Below are 22,754 nucleotides of genomic sequence, written 5' to 3'. Positions count from 1 at the left end.
ACATTCTTTACTACTGGTCAGTAGCCAGGGTAATAAAGGACATTTATACGTGCAAATTCTAGCCATTAACTCTGGTCTTAAAACAATAGGCAGCATGGCTCCCTCTAGACATACCGGCTCCGAATTTTGACATCAAAGACAGTCATAAAATGCTTGACTTAGCTTTCTTACAGCAGAGTGCACTGTTGTTACATTTTTACAGTTCAATATCCAATGCAGTCTTTTCACATTCAAAAAAACAAGCCTGTGGCTTACATTAATATTTACAAATGATAAAATTATCTACAAAATTCTGTCTGGCTAGGCTGGCAGCCTTTACCTATCTTCACAATATATACTTTTGTTATACTCACCGCAACAAGACAATTCCAAGCAGAGACAAGATTCATCTGTGAATTTTTGGAAAGGGTTGAATTCTAAAAGTATTTGGTCCAGCGTGCTTACTTTTACAAAGTACTATACGCCAGATACCTTCTCCAAGTCTACGGCAGTCTTTGCTAGGACCATTCTTCAAGGGCTGCTGCACCCTTATCCTTCCTCCTCTCAGTCAGTCTAAGCTATGGTAATCTACCAGTATAGGCTAAGGCTCCTGCAGCAGTGATCAATATGAAAAACATAGCACAGTTATGTAAGGAGGGATTTTTTGTGATGGTACATGCTGGTATGGTGTACCAGCACCCCTGCCATGACATAGAAAGTTTTTTTTTGTTAATGGCATTCTTTTTTAAGAATGCCCTTTGCATCTAGTCACACAGATGCAGAAGATGAAAATAAGTCGCAAACATCTGTTGCACGCATGTGTGTGTGTGTGTCATACCTCTGAATTGCACAGATTTTCACAGAATGTCCAGATTTTTGCCTTACATTTTTGGTCTGTTCCTCATAATTTTCTTTTTTATTGACAAATCACTGGGATGATAAAGGATTGGAGTTACTAAATAATGACATGCATCTGAGTTTCAGACTTCATATCCTTCAGAAAATGCATACTAACACAAATCCTGTTATTCTAGTAACTAAGTTTATGAGCAATATTTAAAATGTGTCCCTAGTTTGGAGCCTTTGCCCCCCCCTTTATGATAGACGTTCCCAGATTTCTTGCAGTAAGAGATTGAGAGGCATGTGGTGTGTGTGTGTGTGTGTGTGTGTGTGTGTGTGTGTGCGTGTGTGTGTGTGCGTGTGTGTGTGTGTGTGTGTGTGTGTGTGTGTGTGTGTGTGTGTGTGTGTGTGTGTGTGTGTGTGTGTGTAAGAAGGGGAGAGGTGTTTGTGTATGTGTAAGAGGCAGGTAGCATACCCCTCAACTGTCCAATTTTTTTTTTTTTTTTTTTTTTTTTTTTTTTTTTTTTGCAGAATGTCCAGATTTTTGTCCCATATTTTTGTCAGTTCCTCATAAAAAGGAGTGAAGTTGCTAAATAATGACAGAATTTGAGTTTTAGACTTCATATCCTTTAGAAAAATGCAAACTAACACAGATCCTGTTATTGTAGCAATTGACTAAGTTCATGAGATCAGTATTTATAATCTGTCCTTATTTATTTAAGGCTTTGTCCATATTTCTTGCAATAAGAGGTTGAGGTGTGTGTGTGTGTGTGTGTGTGTGTGTGTGTGTGTGTGTGTGTGTGTGTGTGTGTGTGTGTGTGTGTGTGTGTGTGTGTGTGTGTGTGTGTGTGTGTGTGCATTTGTGTGTGTGTGTGTGTGTGTGTGTGTGTGTGTGTGAGTGAAATGCCCTAGTTAGGCTTAGCAGGTGTTTAGCAATTTGCTTAGGCTCAAACCCTGTCATTTGGATTGTAAAAGAAGAAATGAACTCCATTCTGGAATCATATAAAGAAATACAGACAGTATCCCGATTGCCTGATGGAGACCAGAATGAGTATGTGATTCTTTTTGCATCTTTGCCATTTTTTAATATGCATATGCAAGGACAGAGGGAGTTGTAGTAGTAGTATCCACAGTGACAAAGATACATCATGTTGTTTTTGCTTAGTGTGCACAGTGCTATGTTAATGACTCATTGTATTTTCATTAATTTTGATAGTGCTGACTTCACCATACCTTGATCACACTGAATGCTCAAGGGCTAAAGCTTAATTGTGAAGAAAAAAGTCATAGTGGAGGTGTGTTGTAATATGTATTTCCGTATAACTGCTGCTGAGGTTTTTGCAGTGTGGAATATCTGGGCTGATCTTGTAAGGATTTCTTAAAAGTAGATGTTAAGTTGTCAATCTCGCCTTCATTCTTGCTGGATGGGTTCGGAGCCGATCCTCGGCTCCGACTGGGCCACTTTCTAAAGCTCGAGAGCTAATTTTACCGGCTCGAGGCAACCCTATATCCCATGATGCAAGGCGATGACTACCCAGATCTCGTTTGCCGCTTTCACAGTGCTTTTTTTACCGGCTCCTGGTAAGTTTTTCAAATTTCAGACTTTTAGTCTCTCCCCTTTTAGTTTTAGTCACTACCGTTGTTGTGTAAACTCTTAACGATTAGTTTAACCCTATTTCCGTTAGTGTTCCCTATTTTTCCAGTTATTTATCCCTTCCCCTAAGTTAGGCCTTAAGCCTCCCCCTTTCCTAATTTTTTGTCAGGGATTCTGTGTGGTGTTTGGGTGTGTTTGTATCCCTATTTTAATTTTTATTGGATTGGGTGTTTATTGTGTGTGTGTCTGTGTTTTTTGTCACTTAGTGTTTCCTCGACACAGTTATGTCGAAGGACACAAAGGTCTCAGGCTTCAAGAAGTGTGACTCGTGCTGTCAGAAGATGTCTCTGACAGATGGTCACACTTCTTGTGTTTACTGCCTGGGACCTCTGCACCTGCAGGACTCTTGTGCTGTCTGTCATGCTTTCAGCCCAAGAGTCCTGCAGGAGCGCAGAAATAAATTAATACTGAGGGGCTTATTAAAGCCTGAGAGCTCCCCGACTAAGTCGGCTCCGGGGAAGCCCTCGAAACCAGTTAAGCCTTCGGCTCCAAGCCCTAAGCCATCGGCTACTGGTTCGCCTTCTGTGACGAGATCGGCTCTGGCCAGAGCCGATCCTTCTATGTCACAAGCTACGGTATCGGCTCCATCCGGTGCCGATACTGCTAAATCTGGGCACTCAGTGTCGGCTCCGGCTGGAGCCGACGTATCCTCGGCTCCTTCGGCTCCATCTATCTCAAGAAAGAGATCAAGATCCCCTTCGTTGGAGTCAATACATTCGGCTCCGAGATCACCCCTGCTCTTGGGGCGGAGCCATCGGAGCCGGTCTTCTCGGTCGTCCAGGCTGTCCGACCACGACCTTGAGAGAGTGGTGAGTAGACTATTAAAGTCTCAGGCATTGGCCCAAATGCTCCATAGCCCGTCTCAACAGACGGTAGCTATTACACATCCACCTAATATTCCTCCTTCGACTCTCTTACAGAGCTCAGAGCCGGAGCTCCTCGGAGCCGTGACTGTTGTGACTTCGGAGCCCATACCACCTCCCCCTTCAGCTCCGTTATCTTCTGCTCCGATCTCCTTCTTGATGCCTTCATTGGAAGGATCCGGGCGTCTGGTCTCTCTCGTCGGCTCCGAGGAGGCGAGTGGCACTGGACCCTTGTCCGACCCCGTTCTCCCTCTTGGAGCTTCGGCGCTGGTGAGCTCAGCCCCGACATCAGCCTCGGAGCCGTCCCTGTCGGTGCGGCCTGGGGTTCCTATCTCTTCGGAGCGGGAGCCTTCTGGCCTCTCTGACGGGGGAGCCTTCGAGGTGATGAGGAGTGTACTAGCCCCAGGGCGTAGTCAACGGTCAGTTCCATCAGCTCCTCCCACTACAGTGCCTGCTGACGTCTCTTCCCACTCTCTTGCTCCCAGACCCAGAGATCCAATGCCTCAGGTTTCCCCACTAGGAATATCTTCCTCTTCCGAGGCTTCTCCTGACCCGTCAGGTGACCCTCCGCGTAAGAGGACATGTAAGAGGAAACATCTAGACTCCCCCGAGTCTATTACATCCGATACTGACTTGGATGAGTCGGAGGGATCCACAAGGTCCCCCTCTGAGGATGTCTCTTTCTCAGACATCCTTGTACTCCTTAAGCAGAGGGGGAACTGGCCTTCCCTTAATCCTTCCAAGGACGAGTCGGTATACCTGGAGGCGTTCGGGTCTCAACCCTCCACCTCCTGGGTGTCTCCGCCTTTCGACCCTCTTATGGACGTGGTGGCTCAGAAGGCATGAATGGCCCTGGATTCGGTGGAACCCAGTCCTCGGAGGCCTTCTAAATTCATCACGGCCCCACCGGATAGGCAATTTTTGACAAAAGGTGTCCCGGTTGATGCCATGGTGGTGGCTGCAGCCACCAAGAAGGAACTAGCTGATCCTTCAGTACCTGTCCATCCTCCTAACAAGGATTCCAGGACTATGGATAGGTACGGCAAGCAGATTTTTTCTTCAGCGACCTTTGCCATGCGGTCGCTGAACTACTTGTGTCACTTCACCCGCCTTCAAAGAGATGTTCTTAAAGAGTTGGGAGAAGTTTTACAGGCTCCGTCAGCTGCTGGGTCCCAGGATAAAATTAACTCACAGCTAGGAATCCTAAACTCCATTGTTAACTCCTCCATGCGGCTCATTTCATATGCAGCCGATGGAGCGAGTAGGGCCGCAGGCACAGGAGTGGCTTTAAGGCGTCAATCCTGGATGCGGCTTTGTAATTTTGCAGATCCCTTCAAGGCGTCCTTCACAAACTCTCCCTTTGATGGTTCGACCTTGTTCGGACCTCAAGTGAAAGACACCTTGACTAGATGCGAACAAGATGGCAAGACTCTTTCTGCCGTAGGAGTCTGTTTCTCCACCCCTTCAAGACCTTACCCAAAAGGTCGGAAGGGAGGGAAAATGTGGTTCCGCAAATCTCAAGGAGTCACACCTGATGCACGAGGTCAGTTTACCCCCAGAGGCAGAGGGGGTAACAACAACAGATGCCGCCCTAGGGGCAGAGGGGGTCCGTAGAATCAGGGTGGCAGGGAGCCTCTTTCTGACAAACCCTTCCAGCATCCCTGAGATGTTGCCCGATTGTCCACCTTCGGAGGCAGTCGGGGGAAGATTATCACTGTACCCAAAAGCCTGGCTTTCCCTTTCTCAAGACAAATGGGTACAGTCGATCATATCCGAGGTTTACAAAATTCCCTTTATTCAAACCCCATTTCAGCAAAAGGGAACCATTCCAGATGTTCCATCCGGTCTAAGGGAACTAGCAGTACCAGAGATATCAAAACTGCTAGCAAAAAGAGCCATCCAGCCAGTCCCAGCAGACCAAATAGGATCCTGAATCTACTCAAGGTTCTTTTTAGTACCAAAAAAGACAGGGGACTGGAGACCAATATTAGATCTCAGCAAACTAAACAAGTTTGTAAAGAAAACAAGATTCCGGATGGTCACGCTTCAGTCCATTCTACCCTTTCTGGGCAAGGACAATTGGATGTGCTCGGTGGACCTTCAGGATGCGTACTATCACATAAAAATTCACAGGCGTTCCAGAAGGTTTCTCCGCTTTCGGCTGGGGGCCAGTCACTTCCAATTCAGAGCCCTGCCATTTGGACTCACTACAGCCCCCAGAGTTTTCACCAAATGTATGGCAGCGGTTACAGCTCACCTGAGACGTCAAGGATTCCAGGTGTTTACATATCTAGACGACTGGCTTCTCACTGCCACCACCAGGCATCAACTTCTCCAAGCCAGAGATTACACCATTCACATTTGCAGAGGGCTAGGGATTTCTATAAATTTCGAAAAATCTGCCTTGTCGCCCTGTCAATCTATTACCTTTATAGGCGCCAAATTGGACACCGTACAACTTTCAGCAAAGTTAACAGACCAAAGGATCTTGGATATTCAAAACCACATCCATGTGATTCTTCACAGCAACAAAATTCAGGCCAGATTTGCTCTGAAAGTATTGGGTCTTATGGCGGCCGCCATAACACTTCTTCCCCTTGCCCGCTTTTACATGCGTCTCCTACAATGGATGCTGTTCGCCCAATGGTCCTTTCAACAACTTCCCATGCATCACAGGATCATAATAACTCCAATTTGCAAAAGGCATCTGACCTGGTGGATATTGTCCCCTCAAGTCCATCAGGGCAGACCCTTTGTTCCTCCCGCCCCAGTCGCCACGGTTACATCGGATGCCGCCCTGATCGGGTGGGGGGGGGCATTATCAGGGCAGGATGGTCCATGGCACTTGGCAACCTTTCGAATGCCACCTGCACATAAATGTCCTGGAGATGAGAGCAGTGCTTTTAACGTTGCAAGCCCTCCACGACTCTCTTCCCCTAGGAACTATTGCAGTCCAAATGGACAATATGTCCGTAGTGTGGTATATCAACAAGCAGGGCGGAACCAAGTCCTATCCACTGTGTCGAGAGGCACTCAGACTTTGGCAGTGGCCAATCTCTTCTCAGCGGTTTCTGATAGCAACGCATATCCCCGGGAAATCCAACATCATAGCGGACAGGTTGAGCAGAGCTATTCTCATGCCTCACGAGTGGTCTCTCAAACAATCTGTGATGGAAGAGATTTTTCAGAAGTGGGGCCTTCCTTGCTGCGATCTTTTTGCTACCCCTCAAAACAGCAAATGCCCCAACTTCTTCTCTCTATTCCCCCTTCCAGGCCATCCCCCAGAGACGCTCTAATCCAAGATTGGCCCCGGGGACTTCTCTATGCTTTTCCTCCTTTCCCTCTAATACCACAAGTAATTCAGAAAGCAACCGCCTTGAGAGCCAAGATGATTCTCATTGCCCCTTATTGGCCTCGACAGACATGGTTTCCGTTCCTACATCGTTATCTTTTGGTACAGCCATGGCATCTGGACCCGGTTCCAGATCTTCTGACCCACCAGTCGGGGCAGCTGCACCAATCCATACCTTCTCTCAACCTCACTGCTTGGTTGCTCCACTTCCATCCCTAGCCAGGCTTCCTATGATTTCAAATCCCATCCGGGATATCATAGTAGCTTCCCTTAAATCTTCCACCAGAAGGATTTACACTAGTAAATGGCAACGTTTCTCCTTCTGGGCAAAAGTTAGGAACATAGATCCCTTTACTGCTCCGATTCATTCGGTCTTGGACTTCCTAGCCGAGATTTTTCATTCAGGATCTTCTTCCTCCACAGTAAAAGTTCAGCTGGCAGCCATTTCATATTTTCATATCGGCTTGTTGGACCACAACATCATGTCACATAAACTTTGCAAGGCATTCCTTAGAGGTATATTTTTACTTAAACCTCCGATTAGAGACCCCCCACCACAGTGGGATCTAAATTTAATTTTAACATCCTTGATTCTTCCCCCTTTCGAACCTGCGGCTACCTGTTCATTGAAATTTCTTTCTTGGAAGACACTCTTTCTAGTCGCCATTACTTCTGCCAGGAGAGTATCTGAGCTTCATGCCCTCTGCATTCATCCTCCCTACTTAATCTTCCACAAAGACAGAGTTTCTCTAAGGACTAATCCATCTTTCTTACCCAAAGTGGCATCGCAGACAAACTTAAATCAATCTATTGATCTTCCAGTTTTTTTCCCAAATTATTCTAATAGAGCGGAACAAAAACTACATTATCTCGATGTTCACCGCCAGCTCAGATATTATCTGGACAGAACCAAACATTTTAGGAAATCTGATCAACTGTTTTTATCCTATGCTGAGAACAGGAAAGGCCTTCCAGTATCCAAGGTAACCCTATCTAGATGGCTGTCTTCTGTGATTACATGCATTTATCAGCTCAGAGGTAAAGAGTTGATTTCTAGGCCAAAAGCCCATTCTACCAGAGCACTAGCTACATCTACAGCTTTTCAGGCTAGACTTCCAATAGACACTATTTGTGCAGCAGCCACATGGGCCTCTCCTCATACCTTTGTTTCGCATTACAAATTAGACTTGGCCTCCAGAGACAGAGCAAATTTTGGTTCCACCATTCTCAAGAGTCTGTTCCATTGAGCCACCCAGGATAGAGGTGCTAGGGACACGGTCCCATCCAGCAAGAATTAAGGCGAGATTGACAACTTAACATTGAGAAGTTATGTACCTACCATAACGTTCCATGTTAGTTATCTTCTCTCGCCTTCTTTCTTGCGTCCCGCCCACCATCCCCCTAGCCTGGTCAGACCGAGAAGATTGTTCCTCTTCCTTGAAGAGTCCTGATCCAATTTTTCTAGCTAATCAGCTTACTAGTGTCACTAGATCAGGTTGGTCTTTTTTGGGGGATTATTATTATTACCTCTTCCTCCTCCTCTCCAGTTGGAGGAATATATTGCATAATTTTTCCTTAGCTACTAAACGAGATCTGGGTAGTCATTGCCTTGCATCATGGGATATAGGGTTGCCTCGAGCCGGTAAAATTAGCTCTCGAGCTTTAGTAAGTGGCCGAGTCGGAGCCGAGGATCGGCTCCGAACCCATCCAGCAAGAAAGAAGGCGAGAGAAGACAACTAACATGGAACGTTATGGTAGGTACATAACTTCTCATTCATTCTTATACAGAGCATTCAGTCTTCTTACGGGACCAGCAGGGTACTTGGGTAGTTGGTTTATGTCATGTGTTTAGATTGGTTCATTATATTGTGTATGTCATGCTTGTTAGATTGAAAATGGTCCTTTAACTGAATGGCCAAAATAAACCAACTTCATCTGTTTTAACGTTTTATGAATGCTTAAAAGTTTTAAGCATTCGTTAAAAAATATTATAGCTGATGAATTTAGTTTATTTTCGCCATTCAGTATATAACAGGAGCTTTTTAAAACAACGGACCCATCAGCACAAGGATAATGCAGGTAAAATTTAAGATTATTTATTACCCAGTATCATCCTTAACAATTTGCTGTGAGAAGTGGCTTCAGTTGTTATATTATTAAGAGAAGATTGTATTTATTTATTTTTTCATCAAAGAGGATTTGGAGAAAAAAGAAATATATATTTTTTTTGGGGGGGCGGGTTAACCCTAATGCAATGTATGTGTACCTCCACCTTTTTTTACAGAAAAAGCACTGTGTTTAAGTAAACTTAGCATAACAGTAGATGTTTGAATGATCCCTGTTGCAACAGTTTCTATCTCCCTCCCTCCATCCCCCTTATTTTTGTATAATTTTGTTGTCAGGGTGAGGATGCATGCGCATATATATATATATATATATATATATATAGTTTTATATATATATATATATATATATATATATATATATATATATATAATTTTACATATATATGTGTATATATATATATATATATATATATATATATATATATATATACACACACACACACACACACACACACACACACACACACACACACACACACACACACACACACACACACAGATTTTTGTTTTCCTAGCATTGTCCTTATTAGGGTTTAGCCTTTCTCTCTGTTGGCATGAAAGCTCTGAAGGGCTTGGCACCCAAACCTGTCATTTTTTTCATTTCAACTCTAGATGACTAATGTTCTGGCCAAGTAGAAGTTGCCCTAAAGCTTTGCAAGTTGGCCAGATATTATATCCTTACCAGGATGTAATCCATATACCTAAGGTAATGCAACCATGATCAGTTGAACTTCTGCTATTATGGTAAGTTTATTTACACAGCTGTACTTTAATAACCGAATATCTGGTTACTAGTATAACATTTCTGACCAGATCTGTAGAATCCAGTTATGATTCAGTAATGTTTGCTCTGCATGGGAAGCATGCCAATATCATCCCTCAAAAGTCTTTAGCACACTGAATAAAGGGAAAGAAATTCCAGACTCTTTTTTAAAAAATAGGTTGTAATAAAAGGATTCACATTTAGCACAATGCTATGTTTATCATTGTGGCCACATTCCACTTGAGCAGTAGTTCTAGACACCTGCTGTTTCATTACTGTTATTTTTTTCCAGTGGATAACCACAAAAGTGAGCAGAGACCTATGTAAGTTGTTAAAACACTTTTCTTATACTGCATTAATTTCTTTTTGATGTAGGGAATTGTTGGCTATTGTGCTTGTATTTGTGTGAAACAGATACCAAACTAACTGGTTTCATAGCTAAGTAGGAATCAAGACCATCTTAAATAAGCATAAGCAATCTGTTGGTTCTGAGTGCAAGATGTCCCTGTTTTCAGCTGACCCTTCCAACATATTATATCTGTGAGGTTTATGGCAACATTGTTGAATAGAGGTGTACAATACTCTGATATTATTTAGATTAAAAACTGCTAAGTTTAATCTTAGAAATCATGCCAAAATGTGCTGCCTTTGTAAGTATGACATGAACTCTGTGAAACTCCACAGAAGTCTCAATATTTGTGTTGAAGAACATGTCAGGTAATTAATTTCATATATGAGGCCCTTAGATTTATTTTCCATTATCATGTGGAGCTCATAAACAAAATTCACACTTATGTGTGTGTACACCATACCTCTCAACCTCTTAGAGCAAGAAATCTGGACAAAGCCATAAACAAAAGTGAGACAAAGGCCCCAAAATAGGGACAATTTTTAAATATTGCTGTTATAAACTTATAAAGTTGATAGAATAACAGGTTTTGCATTAGCATGGATTTTCTGAATGGTATGAAGTCTGAAACTCAAATCTCTGTCATTATTTTCTAACGTCAGTCTTTTATAATTTTCCACTAATTAGCCAGAAAACCACAATTTTATGAAAATTGGACCAAAAATATGAGGTGAAAATCTGTACAGTCGAGAGGTATGCCACGAGTGCATAAAACTTATTTCTAACATTAACACAGTCTCGAAAATGCTGTCCCTGTGGTGGTAATACATACAGAATTAATTTTATATATGAGCATTTTTCATCATACAGTGAAGTTTTTAAACACAGTTGGTTAACTCAGTGTTAAGTGAAGGTACAGGAAGGCAAACTCTTTCTTCTGACTATGACCTTGTGTTAATATTGGTAGGTGGGTGAGGTAGAACCCTCCACAACACTTTATGCTACATATGATTAACTTGTGCTGTAGATAAAATGCAGTTTATAGGGTTGAATGATTCAGCAAAAGAAAGTCTCTAACTTTTACTTTTAATGAACATGAATCAAGAAAGTGATGAAGAAGGCAGGTTTGACATTCACTTTTCTGAAAAACTCTTAGGAATCTTATCACAGACTGATGCATCTTATCTTCAATTTTCTGAAAAATGTTAAGAGTGAATTAATTATTAATATTTCCTTGTCGGTGTTGACTCTGTTGTCTTCTGTGTTGCTTCATGATAATAATGTTTATATGTTGCTTTTATCCAGATGACTGTTGCTTTGAAACAAAGGACTGCCCATGCTACTGGGATGACACACAGTTTCCTGCTGGGGCCACTGTTAGCCAGGACTGCAGAAACTGGTAAGTTAGCTCTATATCACAATACATCTACTTAAAAAAACTCCTTATACAGTAAAGAAAACAGGTGGTTACAGCTCACTTGACAGTAGAGACTATGGAGTTGCAAGTATGTACTGTCTACTAGCACCCAGATGAATCATTGTAAACAAGGCAGAAACATCCATTATGTGAGAGTGTTCAATCTCGCCTTTGTTCTTACACATGGGTTCGGAGCCGATCTTCGGCTCCGTGCCGGCCGACTGCAAGCTCTGCATCGAGAAGAAGCTCGAGGACATCTAATACCCACAATCCCCCTCTGCCTTTACCTCAGATCTAGTTTGCCGCTGCTGCATACGCATCGCTGGAGACTAGCTCGAGGCTTTTTTCAGATAAGATTTATCTATTCTGTTAAAAATTTCAAAAAACTTCTTAAAACTTCTTAAAATCTAGTCTATTAAGTAGGTGTGTGAGTGGATTAGGATTCTCGGTACCTTAGATTAGTTTAACTTAGTTAACTAAAGGGTATAGAGTTTTTCGGGGCCTACCACCCCTACTTGGATTACTTTTTGACATATTTGTTGTAGACTTTCTATTACCGGATTTGACATTGTACTGGATTTGACTTTTACTGGACTGGACTTTTTCATTATGTCTGAGAAAATAAAATCTGGCTTCAAACGTTGTCAGTGTGGCCAAAAGATGTCGGTCACAGACAACCACAGTTCCTGTGTCTACTGTCTTGGCCCTCTCCACTTACAAGAGGACTGCTCTATTTGTCACTCTTTTAGTGGGAGGGTCATGACAGATAGGCGCAGGAAACTGATGGATAGAGGATTGTTGAAACCCTCTTTCCAGGAGGCTCTGGATGCTTCAGACCAGGCATCCAAGTCTTGAAGGTCGGCGCGGAGCCAAAGTCATCGGCTCCGAGCTCTTCGGGTCTAGTTAGTTCACCGGTTCCACAGACTTCGGGGCCGAGTGTTCAACTGTTGGCAGTTTCTGAGCCTCGAGTCTTGGAACCGGTGACGGAGCTCCCTCCACCGACTCTGCTGAGGTCGGCTCCGTCTTCGATCCCTTCGACTCGTTCTTCTAGGCCCCTCTCCGACACCGATGTGGACCGTGTGGTGCAGAAATTGATGGAGAATACGGCCTTATCCAAGCTCATCTCGGTCTCCTCTCAGTTGGTGTCGAGACTTGAAGGCCTTCCACTATCTCCATCTGTTCCTCCTCCGAGACCTGTCCAGTCTTTGGAGCCGGAAGAAGCTGAACTGATGATTGTGGAGCCCTCGGTGCCAGAACCGTCTTTTTCTCGGTTGGCACCGTTCACCTCGACTCCATCCGATCCGGTACTGGAGTCTCGGGGCCAAAGATCCGTCCTTGGTTCCGGGACCGGGAGTCGGACCGATGTTTCGGTTCCGACGCTCCCTCTCGGGGCCTCGCACGGATCGACTCGCTGCCCTTGGGGTCGGTGCCTCGCTCCTGTTTCGGGATTCTTCCCATTTCTTCGGATCCGGAGATACCTCGACTCGGGACCCGGGGCCTTCGACCACATGAGGAAGGTGTTGTCTACCCAGACAACCACATCAGCAGGTACAGCTTCTCCTCCCCACAAAGGACCATTATCCTCCTCTGCACCCACGGCCACGTCCAAGCGTCGGGCACCAGTGTCTCAGCCACCCCTGGAGGGTGCCCCTCTTCCTCGGAGGCTTCTTGGATGCTCCCCACGAAGAAGTCCCTAGGAAAAGACTGTGTAAGAGGAGACACTTGGATTCTCCACAAGAATCCTTGACATCTGATACTGACTTAGAGGAGTCAGAAGGGTCCCCTAAGTCACCTTCAGAGGATGTCTCTTTTTCTGACATCTTGGAGATCCTAAAACAGAGAGGTGACTGGCAAGCCCTCCCCCCTTCTGAGGATGAGTCAGTTTTGCTGAAGGCATTTGGTGCCCGTCCTTCCTCCTCCTGGGTCACTCCGCCCTTTGATGAGTTAATGGAATTGATTGCTCAAGGGGGAGACTCCTGACACGGTGGAACCTGTCCCTAGGAAGCCAAATAAGTACATTACGGCACCACAGGACAAGGCTTACCTCACCAAAGGAGTTCCAGTAGACGCCATGGTGGTGGCTGCGGCCACGAAAAAGGAGATGTCGGAGTCTTCCTCATCTGTCCATCCGCCTAACAGAGATTCTAGGACCATGGACAGATACGGGAAGCGCATTTTCAGTTCAGCGGCTTTCTATGCGTTCCCTGAACTATTTGACTCATTTTACACGTTTACAGAGGGATCTAGTCAAAGAGTTGGGAGATACCCTCCAGGGTACTACAGATGCCGCTGTCTCAGAGAAAGTTACAGTGCATCTCAACACCCTTACGTCCATTGTAAACTCGTCCATGAGGCTGATATCCTATGCAGCCGCAGGATCGAGTAGGGCAGCGGCTTCAGCGATTGCTCTTCGTAGGCAATCCTGGATGCGCTTATGTTCGCTATGGAAGCCTTCAAGTCTTCCTTTACTAACGCCCCATTCGACGGAGCCACACTTTTTGGCCCTAAAGTAAAGGAGACCCTTACCCGGTGTGAACAGGAGGGAAAGACTCTGTCTGCTGTCGGAGTCCGTTTTTCCACCCCTGCCAGACCGTACCCCAAAGGGCAACGTGGTGGGAAAATGTGGTTTCGAAAACCCCAAGGATCTTTCCCAAACACACAGGGTGATGCCCCCTCTAGAGGCAGAGGGGGGGGCAGAGGTGGAAGACGCCACCCTGGCGGCAGAGGGGGTCCGCAAAACCAAGGTGACAGGGATAATCTCCCTGGCAAACCTTTTCAGCACTCCTGAGAGGAGGCCCGACTGTCCTGCTCTGGAGGCAGTCGGGGGTCGCTTAGCTTTATACCCTCAGGCCTGGCAAAATCTTTCTTCAGACAATTGGGTAAAAAGCATTGTTACCAGAGGTTACAAAATCCCATTTCTATCCACTCCCATTCCAAAGAGAAAACTCCCAGATGTACCACCCCATCTGCGAGACCCAGCAGCTACAGAAATTTCAAAGCTGCTAGAAAAAAGAGTCATCCAACCAGTCCCAGCGGACCAAGTAGGATTCGGAACTTACTCAAGGTTCTTTTTAGTTCCAAAGAAAACAGGGGACTGGAGGCCGATTCTGGACCTAAGCCATCTCAACACCTTTGTCAAGAAGGAAAAGTTCCGAATGGTCACGCTTCAATCGATCCTTCCATTCTTACGGAAGGACGACTGGATGTGCTCGATAGATCTGAAGGACGATACTACCACATCAAAATGGCCAGGGCGTCCAGGGATCATTTGCCTTCGGCTGGGAGCCAGTCACTATCAGTTTCGAGCCCTGCCCTTTGGTCTGACTACAGCCCCCAGGGTCTTCACCAAATGCATGGCAGTGGTAGCGTCTCATCTGAGGCGCCTAGGATTCCAGGTGTTTCCGTATCTGGACGACTGGCTCCTGTCTGCCACCACCAGGCGTCAACTGATACAAGCCAGGGATTACACCCTACAACTTTGTACACACCTTGGCATCTCAGTAAATTTCGAAAAATCGTTGCTACAGCCATCACAGCATATCTTATTCATAGGAGCGGAATTAGATACGCGTCAGTTAGTTCTAAAACTTCCTACAGAAAGAATAGTAGCACTTCAATTCAACATTTCCCTTCTACTGTCATCCAGAAAATCCCCAGCAAAAATTGTTCTGAAAGTTTTGGGTCTCATGGCAGCTTCCCTCATTGCGATACCATTGGGAAGACTGCACATGAGAGTGCTACAATGGCTTCTTTTTGCACAGTGGTCATTCCAACAACTTCCACTGACTCACGAAATATTGATAACGAAAACATGCAAATCACACCTAATGTGGTGGTTACAGACTTGCAACCTATCCAGCGGAAGACCATTTGTGCTACCCGCACCGTCAGCGACGATAACCACGGACGCTTCCCTGATAGGGTGGGGGGGGGCATATTTCAGGGACAGACAGTCCAAGGCGAATGGACCAATCTGGAGTACAATCTGCACATCAATGTTCTGGAGTTGAGGGCAGTGTTTTTGGCGTTGCAACACTTTGCTCCCCTTCTTCCTCCAGGGACCATTGCAGTTCAGACAGACAACATGTCCGTAGTCTGGTACATAAACAAGCAAGGGGGAACCAGGTCTTACCAACTATGCAGAGAGGCCATGAGAATTTGGCAATGGGCAGAGTCCACCGGTCGCTTTCTGATCGCAACGCACATCCCGGGGTCATCCAACGTCATAGCCGACAGGCTGAGCAGGGCAATACTATTGCCTCACGAGTGGTCCTCAAACAGTCAGTTCGAGAAGGATTTTTCGCAAATGGGGCCAGCCTACCTGCGATCTGTTTGCCTCCAATGAACGCCAAATGCAGGAGCTACTTTGCCCTATTACCCCTCCAGGGAAGTCCCCAGGGACGCGCTGGTGCACGATTGGCCCCCGGGTCTCCTATATGCTTTTCCTCCTTTTCCCCTGATTGCAAAGTTTCTACAGAAAGCCAACAACCTTCAGAGGACTATTATTCTCATTGCCCCGTTCTGGCCTCGTCAAATTTGGTTCCCCTTTCTATTGCATCACCGCATTCGGGGACCTTGGATGCTGGACCCAGAGCCAGATCTACTGACTCACTCGTCAGGAGTTCCTCACCCATCCCTACAATCTCTCCATCTAGTAGCTTGGCTGCTCCGCTTCCCTTTTTAGCCAGGTCGGTTCCCCTTACATCGGCGGTTCAAGATATTTTTGTAGCTTCTCATAAAGTTTCCACCACAAAGACTTACACCAGTAAGTGGAAACGTTTTGTCTTCTGGGCGGAGGCACATCACCTGGAACCTGTTACAGCTCCATTAAACAAGGTTTTAGAGTTCTTGACTGAATTGTTTCATGAAGGAGCTTCCCCGGCTACTTTAAGAGTACAGTTAGCTGCCATTTCTAACTATCATGTAGAAGAAGGTGGTGCGCCTATTATGGCTCACAGACTTTGTAAAGCCTTTTTAAAAGGTTCTTTTCATATCAGACCACCAGTCAGAAGTCCGACATCACCGTGGAATTTAAACTTGTTGCTCTCTAAATTGATGTTGCCACCCTTTGAACCAGCTTCAAGTTGCACATTAAAATTTTTGTCATGGAAAACATTATTTCTAGTAGCCATTACATCTGCTAGATGAGTGTCTGAGCTTCAGGCCCTTTCGGTCAAACATCCTTATTTAATATTTCATTCTGACAGAGTATCCCTACGCACCAATCCTTCCTTTCTTCCCAAAGTTTGTTCTTCTAGTAATATTAATCAGTCCGTTGAATTACCCACCTTCTTTAAAAACCACTCTAATAAATTGGAGTATATGTTGCACAAACTGGACGTCCATAGACAACTCAGATTTTATTTGGATAGAACAAAAGATCATAGGAAATCTGATCAACTATTTGTAGCTTTTGCTGACAGCAGAAAGGGTCTTGCAGTTACGAAACGGACTCTTTCTAAATGGCTAACTGACTGTATCACATATGTTTATGAAGCCTCTGACCAAACATTATCAACAAAACCTAGAGGACATTCTACCAGATCAGTGTCTACATCTTTGGCTCACGCAGCTCGCTTACCTTTAGACACTATTTGTGCGGCTGCTACTTGGGCTAAACCACATACATTCATCTCTCATTACAAAGTGGACAGGGTTTCTAGGGATAGGGCAACCTTTGTTTCCACTGTGCTCAAGAACGTTCTCCCTTGAGTTCCTCAGGATCATGGAGCTAGGGACGCTACCCATGTGTAAGAACAAAGGCGAGATTGAACACTCTCACATAAAGAAGTTATGTCCTTACCATAACGTTCCATGTGGAGTGTTCATCTCGCCTTGGTTATTACACTCCCACCCTTCCCACCCTTAGGAAGAACGTTCGATTTGGTGCCTGGTCTGGAGTATTCTCCTTCTGCTGTTGCAGTATTAGTGTTTCTATCATACTCTTGGTATGTTTGTATATATGTACTTTTATGTTTATAGTTGGCATGTGTGCGTGCTTTATGTCTGGTTTGCTTGCAAACTAGATCTGAGGTAAAGGCAGAGGGGGATTGTGGGTATTAGATGTCCTCGAGCTTCTTCTCGATGCAGAGCTTGCAGTCGGCCGGCATGGAGCCGAGGATCGGCTCCGAACCCATGTGTAATAACCAAGGCGAGATGAACACTCCACATGGAATGTTATGGTAAGGACATAACTTCTTTTTATAAGCTGATGTGATAGTGTTCAATCTCGCCGTTTGTTCTTACACATGGGTTCGGAGCCGATCCTCGGCTCCGTGTCGGCCGCTTGCAAGCTCTGCATCGAGAAGAAGCTCGAGACAATCTAATACCCACAATCCCCCTCTACCTTTACCTCAGATCTAGTTTGCCGCTGCTGCGTTCGCATCGCTGGGAGCTAGCTCGAGCATCTTAAGTTAAGATATAACTTATTTTGTTATATTTTATTGAATAATTTGTTCTCTTTGATAACAGAATAGGATTAGTTGATATACTGAGTGTATGTGTGTTTGTGTAGGTTCAATTCTCGGTGCCGTTAATTTTATTAATCGGTTAGAGTTTTTCGGGGCCTACCAACCCTTCTTAAATTTGAACCGGACTTGACATTTAAATCGGACTTGACACTTTTTCACTGGATTTGACTAATATACTGGACTTGACTCTTGTTTGTAAAATGTCTGATAAAGTAAAATCAGGTTTTAAGCGTTGTCAGTGTGGCCAAAAAATGTCAGTGACTGACAACCATAGTTCCTGCGTCTACTGCCTTGGCCCTCTCCACTTACAAGAGGACTGTTCTATCTGTCACTCTTTTAGTGGGAGGGTCATGACAGATAGGCGCAGGAAACTCATGGATAGAGGTTTATTAAAACCTTCTTTTCAGGAGGCTCTGGATGCTTCTGACCAGGCGTCGAAATCCTCGAAGGAATCGAAGACGTCGGAGCCCAAGTCATCGGCTCCGAGCTCTTCGGGTAAAGTTAGATCACCGTTTCCACAGACTTCGGGGCCGAGTGTTCAACTGGTGTCGGTTCCTGAGCCTCGAGTCTTGGAACCGGTGATGGAGCTCCCTCCTTCGACTTTATTGAGGTCGGCTCCGTCTTCGGTTCCTTCGACCCGTTCTTCCAAACTCTCCGATGTCGATGTGGATCGTGTGGTGCAGAAGTTATTGGAGCATTCGGCCCTGTCCAAACTTATTTCAGTTTCCACCCAGTTGGTGTCGAAACTTGAAGGCCTCCCAGTATCTCCATCCATTCCTCCTCCGAGACCTGTTCAGTCTTTGGAGCCGGAAGAGGTTGATCTTCTGATTGTGGAGCCCTCGGGTCCAGAACCGTCTTTTTCTCGGTCTGTTCCTCTCACCTCGACTCCGTCGGACCCGATACCGGAGTCTCGGAGCCGACGGTCTGTCCTTGGTTCCGGGGCCGAGAGTCGAACCGACGTTTCAGTTCCAACCCTTCCCCTCGGGGCCTCGGCGTGGATCGATTCGGCTCCGTCCTCGGGGTCGATGCCTTCGGTGCCTGTTTCGGGGATTCTTCCCATTTCTTCGGAACCGGGAGATTCTTCGATGCGGGACCCGGGGGCGTTCGACCTAATGAGGAAGGTGTTGTCTACCCAGACAACCACATCAGTGGAAGCAACCTCTCCTCCCCATAAAGGGCCGTTATCCTCCTCTGCACCCACGGCCACATCCAAGCGTCGAGCACCAGTGTCTCAGCCACCCCTGGAGGGTGCCCCCTCTTCCTCGGAGGCTTCTTCGGATGCTCCCCACGAAGAAGTACCTAGGAAAAGATTGTGTAAGAGGAGACACTTGGATTCTCCACAAGAATCCTTGACATCCGATACTGACTTAGATGAGTCAGAAGGGTCCCCTAAATCACCTTCAGAAGATGTCTCTTTTTCGGACATATTGGAGATCCTGAAACAGAGAGCTGACTGGCAGTCCCTTCCCCCTTCTGAGGATGAGTCAGTTTTGCTGAAGGCATTTGGTGCTCGCCCTTCTTCCTCCTGGGTCACTCCGCCCTTCAACGAATTAATGGAACTAATTGCTCGAAGGGCGTGGGAGGCTCCTGACACAGTGGAACCAGTCCCAAGGAAACCCAATAAATACATAACTGCACCTCAGGACAAGACCTACTTAACAAAGGGAGTTCCAGTGGACGCTATGGTGGTGGCAGCGGCCATGAAAAAGGAGATGTCGGAATCTTCCTCATCTGTCCATCCCCCTAATAAAGATTCTAGGACTATGGACAGGTACGGGAAGCGCATTTTTAGTTCAGCGGCTTTTTCCATGCGATCCCTGAACTATTTGACCCATTTTACACGTCTACAGAGGGATCTAGTCAAAGAGTTGGGAGATACCCTCCAGGGTACTACAGATGCTGCTGTCTCAGAGAAAGTGACAGCGCAACTTAATACCCTTACATCAATTGTGAACTCGTCCATGAGGCTGATTTCCTACGCAGCCGAAGGTTCGAGTAGGGCAGCAGCTTCAGCGATTGCTCTTCGCAGACAATCCTGGATGCGCTTATGTTCATTTGCGGAAGCCTTCAAGTCTTCCTTTACTAACGCCCCATTTGATGGTGCCACTCTCTTTGGCCCAAAAGTAAAGGAGACCCTTACCCGGTGTGAACAGGAGGGAAAGACTCTGTCTGCTGTCGGAGTCCGTTTTTCCACCCCAACCAGACCGTACCCCAAAGGGCAACGTGGTGGAAAAATGTGGTTTCGAAAACCCCAAGGATCTTTCCCAGGCACACAGGGTGATGCCCCTTCTAGAGGCAGAGGAGGGGGCAGAGGTGGAAGACGCCGCCCTGGCGGCAGAGGGGGTCCGCAGCATCAAGGTGACAGGGATACACTCCCTGGTAAACCTTTCCAGCACTCCTGAGAGGAGGCCCGACTGTCCTGCTCTGGAGGCAGTCGGGGTCGCTTAGCTTTATACCCTCAGGCCTGGCAAAATATAACTACAGACAAGTGGGTAAAAAGCGTGGTTACCAGAGGTTACAGCATACCCTTTCTATCCCATCCCATTCCAAAGAAAAGACTCCCAGATGTACCGCCCCATCTGCGAGCACCGGAAGCTATAGAAATTTCAAAGCTGCTAGAAAAAGAGTCATCCAACCGTCCCAGCGGACCAGCAAGGATTCGGGACTTACTCAAGGTTCTTTTAGTTCCAAAGAAAACAGGGGACTGGAGGCCCATCCTGGACCTAAGCAACCTCAATACCTTCGTCAAGAAAGAAAAGTTCGAATGGTCACGCTTCAATCGATCCTTCCATTCTTACAGAAGGACGACTGGATGTGCTCAATAGATCTGGAGGATGCATACTACCACATCAAAATGGCCAGGGCATCCAGAGATCATTTGCGCTTCCGGCTGGGGGCCAGTCATTTTCAATTTCGAGCCCTGCCCTTTGGTCTGACCTCAGCCCCCAGGGTCTTCACCAAATGCATGGCAGTGGTAGCGTCTCACTTGAGACGCCAAGGATTCCAGGTGTTTCCGTATCTGGACGACTGGCTCCTTTCCGCCACCACCCAGCGTCAACTGTTACAGGCCAGAGACTATACTCTTCATCTGTGTGTTCACCTAGGAATTTCCGTAAACTTCGGAAAATCCTTACTTCAGCCATCACAGAGTATCTTGTTCATAGGAGCGGAATTAAACACACGTCAGTTAATTCTAAAACTTCCTCCAGAAAGGATACTATCACTTCAGACTCACATACGTCTTCTTCTCTTGTCCAGGAAATCTCCAGCAAAACTGGTACTGAAGGTTTTGGGACTCATGTCAGCTTCTCTTATTGCAATACCCTTGGGAAGGCTGCACATGAGAGTCCTGCAATGGCTACTGTTTGCACAATGGTCGTTCCAACAACTACCTCTAACACACGAGATCCTTATAACGAACACATGCAAAACACACCTAAACTGGTGGCTTCAAACGTGCAACCTTTCCAAGGGGAGACCATTTGTGCTACCCACGCCTACAGCTACGGTGACCACGGACGCTTCCCTGATAGGGTGGGGGGGCATCTTTCAGGGACAGACAGTCCAAGGCGAATGGACCAATTTGGAGTACAATCTGCACATCAATGTTCTAGAGTTGAGGGCAGTGTTTCTAGCGTTGCAACACTTTGCTCCCCTTCTTCCTCTGGGAACTATTGCAGTTCAGACAGACAACATGTCGGTAGTCTGGTACATAAACAAGCAAGGGGGAACCAAGTCCTATCAGCTATGCAGAGAGGCCATGAGAATCTGGCAATGGGCGGAGTCCACGGGTCGCTTTCTAATAGCAACGCACATCCCGGGGTCATCCAACGTCATAGCCGACAGGCTGAGCAGAGCAATTCTGTTACCGCACGAGTGGTCCCTGAAACAGTCAGTGGCGAAGAAGATTTTTCGCACGTGGGGCCAGCCTTCCTGCGATCTGTTTGCGTCTCCAATGAATGCCAAATGCAGGAGCTACTTTGCCCTATTACCTCCTCCAGGGAAAGTCCCCAGGGACGCACTGGTTCACGATTGGCCCCCGGGACTCCTGTACGCTTTTCCTCCATTTCCCCTGATATCAAAGTTTCTCCAGAAAGCCATAAACCTACACAGGACAATAATCCTCATTGCCCCATTCTGGCCTCGTCAAATTTGGTTTCCCTTCCTGAAGACACACTGCATTCGGGGACCCTGGATCCTGGACCCAGAGCCAGATCTATTGACTCACTCGTCAGGGGCTCCCCATCCCGCGCTCTTGTCCCTCCATCTAGCAGTTTGGCTGCTCCAATTCCCACCTTAGCCAGGTCTGATCTTCTTTCGCCGGCAGTTCAGAATATACTGGTGGCTTCTCATAAAGCTTCCACTACTAAAACATATTCTAGTAAATGGAAGCGATTTGTATTCTGGGCGAATACACAGCAAGTGGATCCTTTTATAGCTCCTTTGAATAAAATTTTAGAGTTTTTAACGGAATTGTTCCAACAGGGTGCTTCTCCTGCCACACTAAGAGTTCAATTGGCTGCCATCTCTAATTTCCATGTGGAAGAATCTGGGGCTCCTGTTATGGCCCACAGACTTTGTAAGGCCTTTTTAAAAGGAGTTTTTCATATTAGACCACCAATTAGATCTCCTACGTCACCTTGGAGTCTAAACTTGTTGTTATCTAAATTAATGTTGCCCCCCTTTGAACCAGCCTCCTCTTGCCCATTAAGATTTTTGTCCTGGAAGACTCTCTTTTTGGTAGCCATTACATCTGCCAGGCGAGTATCTGAACTTCAAGCTCTCTCCATCAAGCACCCTTATTTGATCTTTCACTCTGACAGAGTTTCTCTTCGAACTAATTCATCCTTCCTCCCTAAAGTTTGTTCTATTAGCAATATTAATCAGTCCATTGAATTACCCACTTTCTTCAAAAATCACTCCAACAAAATGGAGTATATG

The 22,754-nt window shown here is 46.0% G+C and overlaps 1 protein-coding gene across 1 annotated transcript in view; it reads left to right on the top strand.

Moving 5' to 3' along the window:
* Positions 1 to 22,754, top strand: part of LOC122797804 (SCO-spondin-like) — a 4,708,783-nt gene that overhangs the window by 1,051,483 nt on the left and 3,634,546 nt on the right. The window contains exon 28 of the mRNA XM_044066325.1: positions 11,232 to 11,325. Within this exon, the coding sequence (XP_043922260.1) occupies positions 11,232 to 11,325 (94 nt within the window). The remainder of the gene's footprint in view (positions 1 to 11,231; positions 11,326 to 22,754) is intronic.

The sequence above is a fragment of the Protopterus annectens genome, chromosome 3.part1 (assembly GCF_019279795.1).
Source record: "Protopterus annectens isolate FY-2018-M chromosome 3.part1, PAN1.0, whole genome shotgun sequence".
NCBI lineage: Eukaryota > Metazoa > Chordata > Ceratodontiformes > Protopteridae > Protopterus > Protopterus annectens.
This window is presented reverse-complemented; position numbering and strand designations above follow the sequence as displayed.